This window comes from Coloeus monedula (genome assembly GCF_965178545.1).
Source record: "Coloeus monedula genome assembly, chromosome: 21".
NCBI lineage: Eukaryota > Metazoa > Chordata > Aves > Passeriformes > Corvidae > Coloeus > Coloeus monedula.
Window position 1 is genome coordinate 6,069,719 of NC_138801.1, and position 8,516 is coordinate 6,078,234.

Sequence of the window (8,516 nt, forward strand, 5' to 3'; positions counted from 1 at the left end):
TTGAGCTGCAGTGCCAAGGACAACCCAAGCTCAGTAGGCGGCGCATGGAAGAGAGACAGAAGCAGGGCAGAGTCAGGATGAGGGTCAATTTAATTTCTGTGCCAAACTGAGGTATGGAGCCTCTGCAGGGATGCGAGTGGGACACGAGCTGCCTGGATTGGTGTGGGGATGGAAGGAGGCCAGGCTGCCCAGCTGGGCCAGCTCTGCTCCATACCACAGTCACTCCAGAGAGCCCGCAGCACCCTGTCCATCAGCCACAGGGGTCCCCAGGGGTTTTGTGCCAGCCCCTGTCCCCTGGCTCTGCAGGCACTCGGCTCTGTATGTGCTCCAGCAGGCAGGTCACTGCCTGGGCCAGGATCTGCTCCAGCTTCTCCCGCTCCCCAGCACTGAACAGAGACAGGACATAGTTGGGCACTGTCACATCACCCTCTGGCCGCCCAATGCCAATTCTGAGCCGGGTCATCTCCTGGGGAGAAAGGAAGAGAGCTGGGGAGCTTCCCCTCAAAGTGTTCAGAGAGAGCTAGGCAAGGTGACAGTGATGAGAGTGGGGCCGGGCAGCAAGGGAGCAGCTTTTCATGTTTTCCAGGTGGTTTTCAGTGCTTGCTCCAAGAAACATGATTTTGGAAGAGGCTTTTTCTGGGCTGTGCTGAGATCCCAGGCTCCTGCCAGACCTGGCAGAGCCCCTCAAGCTAATTGTTTCCATGTCCTCCACGGCGGCCAAACCCTCTGAGAAGAAGGGGAAGGAGAAAAGTGGGGGGGGGGGGGGGGGGGGAAGGGAGCTGGGGCTTGTCTTATGGAAGTTAGAAAAATGGGGGGGACAAGCTATGCATTGAGGGGGGCACATGATTGATCCCCTTCCAATGAGGCCCACTCACGTTGGAGTGCAAAGCATTGATGCAGGATTGGACCCCGTTGTGTCCCCTTGGGAGAGAAAGAGAAAATCCATGGTTAGTCTGTAGGAGACACCCCCCCCCCCCCCCAGTATAGCCCTGGGGTCTTCTGCTGCAGGAATGTGGGAATGTGGTCCCAGCCAGGGGCTGCAATCCCCATGTCCTGGTACTGCAGGAACATCCAGCCCTGGGGGCTCAGAGCAGTTGGCTGGGGGTTTGAGGGAAGCAGGGCTGGGACAGCACATTCTGTGCATGTCAGCTCTTGCCGAAGCTGGTGCATGTGTGACTGAGCACTGCGACCCAGTGCCATACCTGCCCCGTCCCGCAGTGGAAGCTTTCCTAGGTTAAATGTCTGCAGCCTGCCCCAGGAGCTGGCGCTGGGCAGGCACAGTGGAGGCAGAGTGCTATAAAAAGCCCATGTGGTGCTGTCAATGGCCTGAATCCAGCCCACAGCCGCTTCCAGGAGGCTCCCTGCCCTCCCTGCCAGGGCAGGAACTGGGAGGCTGCCCAAACAGCCAGCTGTTGCCTCTGCAATGGATTGAGCCCAGGACAAGAGCTGAAAACATTGCAAGGCTGGTGGGATGGGGCCAAGAACAGCTCATGAGCCTGTTAGGGCATGTTAAAGCCTCAAACCAGCTCACGAAATCAGAGAGCTGGGGCTACCCCATACCTTGCGCTGCCTCCCAGCTTGATTGCCACCTTGCCCAGGGCCTTGTCCAGGTCGTCGTGAACCAGGTAAATGTCTTCTGGGCCAAGGTTGTAGATCTCAGCTTTGGAAACAGAAATACAACCCAAGAAATGAGAGGGAGACAGACTCACCAGGCCCTGATCCTGCACAGCTGTGGAGGGCACGGGGACAGCAGGGCTGTCACAGGGGTCTGGTGGCACTAGAGGCTTTGAGGCTGACGCAACTGCTCACCAGCACTGGCGACGCTGAGCCCATTGAGGTTCATGAACCTCCGTGGCTTGAGCAGCACCAGCTCTAGGCCGTGGGCCGTGGCCAGGGTCACGTCAGCACAGCACCGCTTGTCCGTTCGCCAGCCCTCGGCCACCGCCAGCTGCCGGGCCAGCCGGTCCAGCACCTCCATGCCCACGCTGTGCCGTGTGCCCCACAGCCCGTAGTTGCCCAGGCCGGCCACCTGCGTGACAGGCGTCAACAGGGCTCTGACGGGCCACCATGAGGCCCCTGACCCCTGCACGGGCCTGATCCCCCCCCCAGCATGTCTCAGACCTGCTCCCTCCATCCTCCCCATAGCTGGCTGAGTCGTCACAGCCTCAATCCCCACAGCATTCCCTTCAGTCTCTGTTCCCTCGGTGCCTCCCTCACAGCCCTGATCGCCCGTGTGCTCGCCCCTGACCTGATTTCCCCCGGCACTCCCCTCACAGTCCTGATCCACCCCGTTCTCCTCACAGCCCCGTTCCCCCGATTCCCCCGCTCCCCTCACAGTCCAGCTCCCTGGGCTCCCCTCACAGCCCCCACTGCCCCCCGTTCCCCTCACGGCCTCGCTGCCCCCCCTCCCCCCCCCGCCCTCACCATGGCGCGCGGCCCCGCCCGCCCCACGAGCGCTCGCGCGCGCCCCGCCAGCTCGGCCGCCGGCATCCCCCTCCTTGCCCGCGTGACGTCACGCCCGCGCGCCGCCAGCGCCCCTCCGCGTCGCCTCGCCCCCTGCCGCCATCTTGGTTACGGGCAAGGCCGCCATCTTTCTTGCGGGAGGCGGGGCGGTGTCGCTGGGGCGGTGTCGGTGTCGTGGTGTGGCTGTGGCGGTGTCGCTGGGGCGGTGTCGCTGGGGCGGTGTGGCTGGGGCGGTGTCGCTGGGGCGGTGTCGCTGGGGCGGTGTGGCTGGGGCGGTGTCGGTGTCGCGGTGTGGCTGTGGCGGTGTGGCTGTGGCGGTGTGGCTGTGGCGGTGTCGCTGTGGCGGTGTGGCTGGGGCGGTGTCGGTGTCACGGATGATAATGTCGCCACTGTTGATAATATCCCGCGGGCCGGCTGGGCCTAGAGATGGTCGTGGTGGAGACAGCGAGGCGCAGCCTGGGCGTTACTGGGGGCCGCGGCCTGGGAACCCCCTCGGGCCGGGAGAGGCGCTGTAGAGGGTCCCCGAGGGACTTGCAGGAGCAGTGAATGCCCCGGACTGTGTGTGTTTTTGTGTGTTTGTGCCTGCCCTTGGGATACACGTTCATGGGGGAACACATCACTCCTCACACTCCCCCAAGCCATCTTTCAACCCTGGGTGGGTCCTGGCCCTGCCAGGAGGGCAGAGCTTTCTTCCAGGGCATTGTGACGGTTCACCCAGCCCAGCAACACATCACTGTGAAATTGCTTATTTTCCAAGTCCTTCCACACTACCTGCAGTCGGGAATCCAAGTAAAGACCTCAACTGTTTATTTCTTAAAAGATTTATTTTAAAATTAGAAATGTGTAATATTTTTGGAAGAGGCAGAATTTTTGCCTCTGTCTTTGGCCAGCTCCTGGGCAGCCTTTGGGTGGTGTCTAAAATCCCTAAAGCTCAGGGCCCGGAGCTGGAATGGTCCCAAGCACTGTCAGCTCATTTCCGTACAGGGAAAAGCAGAGCATTGCAAGCTTTGCAAAGTACCCCTACACCCATCCCTTATGCAGGTTGTTCCTAGAGAGTGAATGACTCTGCTTCCTCTGACCTATTATTCCATAAAAGCACAGAGGATATCAAAATCTGGGCAAAAGCCAGGCTGCACATCCCATACTTGGCAGTCTGGAGCACTAATCTTCTCTAACTTGTCCCCAGGTCCCCCCTTGTGACACTCCCCAGAAGCTGAACAGGTGCTGGCCCAGCCAAAGCCTGCAAGGTCTGACCAGCAGAAGGATGTACAAGAGGCTCCACAGCTCATAGCACCAACTCTGCTGTAGAAACCATCACTGAATAAAAGGCATTTTCAAAACCATTAGCAGCACTGTGGGCTTCCCTGGAGGTAGGATGAAATTCTTCATGGCTGGTAAAAAAAAGCAAGAAGACTTTTGTTGTTTTTTTCCTGGTTTGCTACAGGGAAATCCTTTAACCTTTAGGGGAAAGATGGATGAAGGGGTGGTAGGGGAGCCTGGCTCATGGCAGATCAGGTATTGCCCTCTCCCACATTACCCCTCTCACTTGATGTTGAAACTGGTCCCTACCAGCACCTATTAACAGTGAAAGGAAACTGGATGTGGGTGGTTCTAAAACTTCCTTGAAAAGAAAACTTTGTTGCCATGTTGAGGTGTTCACAGGAATCAGCACCAGTACTCACATTGTGCCAAGGAGCTGAGGCATAGCTACGCTTAAAAAGGTTTTTTTTAAACCGTTAAAATGCTGTAAGGAAGAAATATTCTTCTGTTGGCTCAGAATCTTAATGGTATCAACAGCTGCCAGAAGTGGGGAGAGCTGCAGGTAGGTGCTGTTGACAGGGTGAGAACCTCCCTGACACTGCAGACCCTCTGAGCATCTTCCCCATGTCATCACAGATGCATCAGGTGGTGGATCCACCCTTACCTGGCCAAGAGTGAACCAATAAAGTGCTTTAAATCACATCATTTGCACTTGGTCCCGCAGCTGCATTCTGCAGTGGCCTCCTTGGGGCTGGAAAGAGTTCACCAGGAGAGCACTTGTGCTGTGGAGAGCGACACACCATTCCCACTGCTCATCCCACCAGCCCTGGGTGCTTTCTACTTCCGTATGGATCTGAGAGAGGCCCTTGCCAGTGACTAGAAGAAAAAACTGATGCGAGAGGCCACTGTTTTGCAGCCTGTTGATGAGAATAATTTCTCTTCTTCTGGGAAGTAGGGTATGCTGTCAGCCACTTCCTGGACAACACCCGGGCGTACTTCGAGGCCTTGCTGGACAAGCTCGCTGACTACGCACTGCTTTACATGGTGGTGCTTCAGTGGGAGGAAAGGCACAACAAAATCAATGAGATGTTCATTAATGATCCCAGATTTCCAGAAGCCACCTGCACAAGGAAAGGAGGAGAAAGTTTTACCTTCAGAGATCTCTGCAGTCCTTGCAATTCAAAGAGCTGCTTTGTGTGAAGCCAAAATACTCTGCTGAAGAGAGATCTGCTGGTTTTGTACAAGGAGAGGGTTGAACACATCATTTGTCACCTCTCCCCCAAACAGACTTGTTCTCCTGGAATGGGGGGGATTTAGCTTGTCTAGTCAGAATTTAAGCTCTGCTCCCTGTGCTAAGGGCAAAGCAAGGAGATCCAGGCAGGGATCAATATAGCTCAGTGCCGTTCTGGCAAGTGTGCTGTGCTGTCTGCCAGCCTCCAGCTGCAAATACACCTTGTCTCCAAAGAACTTTGCTAAATATGGCAACAGGTCTGCTGGCTCAGAAGCTGGTTCCCTTCGCCAGGAAACCTCAAGGGGATCGCAGTTCCAATCCCTCAAAACCCCCTTGTCCCTTTCTGGCTGCCTGGGAGGTGGCAGGTGGTGTGGGTGGCTTCCTAGAACAGGTGTGGCTACCTGTGCTGGGCTGTGGGGCTACAAGAAGAGCTCAGCTCCATGCACTCACTCTGAGGGTTTTCAAACATGGCCTTGGAGATGGCTGGCTCCAGGTCCTGCAGGCTCATCTCCTCCCTGTCCTTGCGAGCACGCCACAGAGCCAATGTCACGTTGTTGATCTGCTCCCCTCCTGCATTGCTGCACAAAAATGAGAGGCTTATCCAGTGTGTACCCAGGAAAATGGTGTCTCAGGTGGCACCTGACACCCACCAGCCTGCAGAGTGCAAGCCGGCAGCTCCCAGCTGCCTGGCCCAAAATAACTCCTGTAGAGACAGCCAAATAACATGCAGAGGAGGCTTTTTCACACTCTCCAGATCTGTCTGTTCACAGTGAGATAGCATCTCTTGGCATTTGTAGAGGATCAAGGCTTGGAGAAGGAAAGGCAAAACAAGTGTATGCCCTGAAGTAGGTGCAACCTCTGCCCAAACGAGCAGCCATGAGCCGGAAGGCCCCATGGAGAGGCCTCTCTCACCTGATGAAGATGAAGATGGCTTTGCGGTAGTTGGTCCCGTACACAACCCATGAGGGTCCCAGGAACGGGATGATCACATCGATCAGGCCTGGGTGCATCTTGTCCATCTCATCAAAGAGAAAGGCTGACCGTCCACAGTTGGTCAAGTTCCCTTGGATCCAGCGCTTCAGGCTTTCCTAGGAAAAACACCCACCAAACTGTAAGGCATCGAGATGGCAAGGGAGTACAGGCTGAGGCAGGAGCTCAAGCAGAGCCAAAGGTGCCGAGAGCAGCATGTCTCTGCAGAGCACCACCCACTTGGAGCTCAAACAGCCAGTGCTGGGGAGGCCCCTTTATTCTGGGTTTCACACAGTGGCTGTGTACCAGCTTTATTAGCCCATTGCAGGTCTTTTATTACAGATTTAAAGAAGGAAGCAGCACACTAAAGCTGGAGATTCAGACTCCTACAGTTCCCCACGTTCTTCTCATTCCCTGTTGTATCTACACAGTTCCCAGCTTCTTGCCAGCTCCTCTCTGGATGCAGAAACACGTGCCTGCACTGACCCAGAACAGCTCTGGCTCTTTATCATGGCTGAAGGTACTTCCCAGCCCACAAAAAACCACTCACATTGCCTGGGGGCATGCATAACTCCTCACTGAAGCACTTCAGCCAGGAAGGGATTTACTTTTCCAAAAGCATTTCCTCTAAGGACACAACACAACAAATAACTCCTCCAAACACCCAGAAACTATAGGTCCAGGTGTGCTGAATCCCCACTCTGGTTAGAATCTGGCATTTTGTTTTCTCTCCTTTCTCAGCTTCAAGAGACAGAATGGCACCATGGAGAGTCTGGAACTGTTTGGGAGCTGTGTGCTCTGTGAGGAGGGGATTACAAGTCTAGTGATATGCAGGTTTTTACAGCCATCAGGCTGTTTAGAAAGCAATGGGAAAATTTTAGTGCCTTTCATCTAAGCCAAGCACTTTTGTTTGTGCATTCAAAGAGCTGTGTAAATATTTGAGAATGAGAACATGATCAGGGCAAGGACTGCTGTGGAGAGGATGAAAGTGATAACTGAGTATATCCCAGTTACTAGTGGATCCTTCAGCCATTGTATGGAGCCACTCACTCAGCTGTGTTTGTCTGAGAGGGTAAAACAAAGAGCTTTTATTCCTACTGCACTTCGGGAAACAGCTTGAATGCATATGTTCAAGACAGACATAGCCAAAAACCCCCAGCCAAGTGGCACTGCTGAGCAGTGGCCCTTACCTTGTACTGCTCTATCTGCTCAGCGTGGGGGAAATGCACTATGGGGGAGAAATGGTGAACATAGGGGCTCTGGAGCCCACTCTGGAAGAGGTAGCGGATGAGCATGGAGCTCACGTAGGTTTTGCCTGTTCCCGTCGAGCCATGGAAGGACATCACGAGGGGTTTCACTGGATTCGGATTCTCCAGGAACTCTCTCACCCCCTTCATCACCTGCTGCCTCACCAGGGGCTGCCCCACCAGGTTGGTGGCCAAGTCAAACTCCAGACCTGAAACGAAGCGAAACCGGGACTTGGAGACCGCGGGTTGTCATCGCTCGTCCCGTCCCTGGGGTCCGCCCCGCTGGGCCCTGTCAGTCCCGGTTGCTGCACGGACGGGAGACCCCGCTCCAGGGACGTCCCCGGGAAGGCTCTCCTGGAGACGCGCTGGCTCCCGGGATCCCTTCGCCCGCTACCTCCCGGCCTCGGCGGCTGCGCGCCCCCCGCCCCGGGGGTCCCCCTGCACCCAGACCCCCTTCCCGGCCGGCCGCTCCCGCTGACCGCGCAGGTCGGGCCCAAAGCCACACTCGCAGTCCGCCGAGAAGCCGCAGCGCAGCGCCCACAGGTCCCAGGCGGCGGCGGGGCGGGCGGCGGCCGCCAGCAGCACCAACAGGAACCGGACCGGGCCCGGAGCCGCTGCAGGGGCCATAGCGGCCGCGGCTCCGGCACCGCCCACACTACAGCTCCCAGCGTGCCCCGCGCGGAGGCGGAGCCGGAGGGGGCGGGGCCTGGTCCGTATCGCCCCGCCTCCCATCCGGGCAGGGTCCCTGTGCCCCCCTGTCCCCCCCTGTCCCCTCGTGCCTTGGGGACCCGGGACCCCCTCGCAGAGAAGAACCGTCTGAAATTCAGCAAGGGCAAATGCAGGGTCCTGCACACTTAAGGAGGAACATCCCCGAACGCTGGTACCGGTTGGGGGCTGACATGGAAATCAGCTCTGCAGAGAAGGACTAGGGGTCCTGGTGGACAACAAGCTGTCTGAGCCAGCAGTGTGCCCTGAGGGCTAGCAAGGCCAGTGGAATCCTGGGGTGGAATAGGAAGAGCATTAACAGCCGGTCAGGGAGGTAATCCTGCATCTCTGCTCAGTCTTCCATATCTGTCTGTCTATCTATCTATCTATCTATCTATCTAGACCTAAGGGGGGTGCCAAGAAGATGGACCAGGCTCTGGTCAGTGGTGCTGCAGACAAGAGGCAATGGGTAGAAAATAATGCCCAGAAACTGTGTTCAGTTCCACCTGAACACAAGGCAAAACTTCTTTACTGTGCGGTGAGCATGCACTGGAACAGATTGTCCAGAGAGGGTGTGGAGTCCACAGGGAGGTGGGACCAGATGACCCACTGTGGTCCCTTCCAACCTGAACCATTCTGTG

At 56.7% G+C, this 8,516-nt stretch overlaps 2 protein-coding genes across 4 annotated transcripts; both read right to left on the reverse strand.

The window, feature by feature from the left end:
- Positions 1–84: 84 nt before the first annotated feature.
- On the reverse strand, positions 85–2,507 carry PTRH1 (peptidyl-tRNA hydrolase 1 homolog). Of its 2 annotated transcripts, none has more exons than XM_082295412.1 (5): positions 2,425–2,507; positions 1,810–2,029; positions 1,561–1,660; positions 876–921; positions 85–386 (listed from the first exon to the last, which is right to left on the reverse strand). In XM_082295412.1, exons 1-5 carry the CDS (start codon positions 2,488–2,490, stop codon positions 90–92), a joined length of 729 nt encoding a protein of 242 aa, XP_082151538.1. In that variant the 5' UTR covers positions 2,491–2,507; the 3' UTR covers positions 85–89. The 2 variants fall into 2 exon arrangements, with proteins under 2 accessions (XP_082151538.1, XP_082151539.1); XM_082295413.1 differs by having other exon boundaries at positions 122–466.
- Positions 2,508–2,788: 281 nt separating this feature from the next.
- On the reverse strand, positions 2,789–7,801 carry TOR2A (torsin family 2 member A). 2 transcript variants are annotated; one of them, XR_014227020.1, is made up of 6 exons: positions 7,650–7,801; positions 7,114–7,379; positions 5,867–6,042; positions 5,405–5,532; positions 4,388–4,844; positions 2,789–3,854 (listed from the first exon to the last, which is right to left on the reverse strand). XR_014227020.1 is itself a non-coding variant. In XM_082295377.1 (5 exons), the coding sequence occupies exons 1-5, from the start codon at positions 7,795–7,797 to the stop codon at positions 4,600–4,602; spliced, it is 963 nt and encodes a 320-aa protein (XP_082151503.1). In that variant the 5' UTR covers positions 7,798–7,801; the 3' UTR covers positions 2,789–4,599. The 2 variants fall into 2 exon arrangements, 1 of the variants encoding a protein (XP_082151503.1); XM_082295377.1 differs by having other exon boundaries at positions 2,789–4,844.
- Between the last annotated feature and the right edge of the window lie 715 nt (positions 7,802–8,516).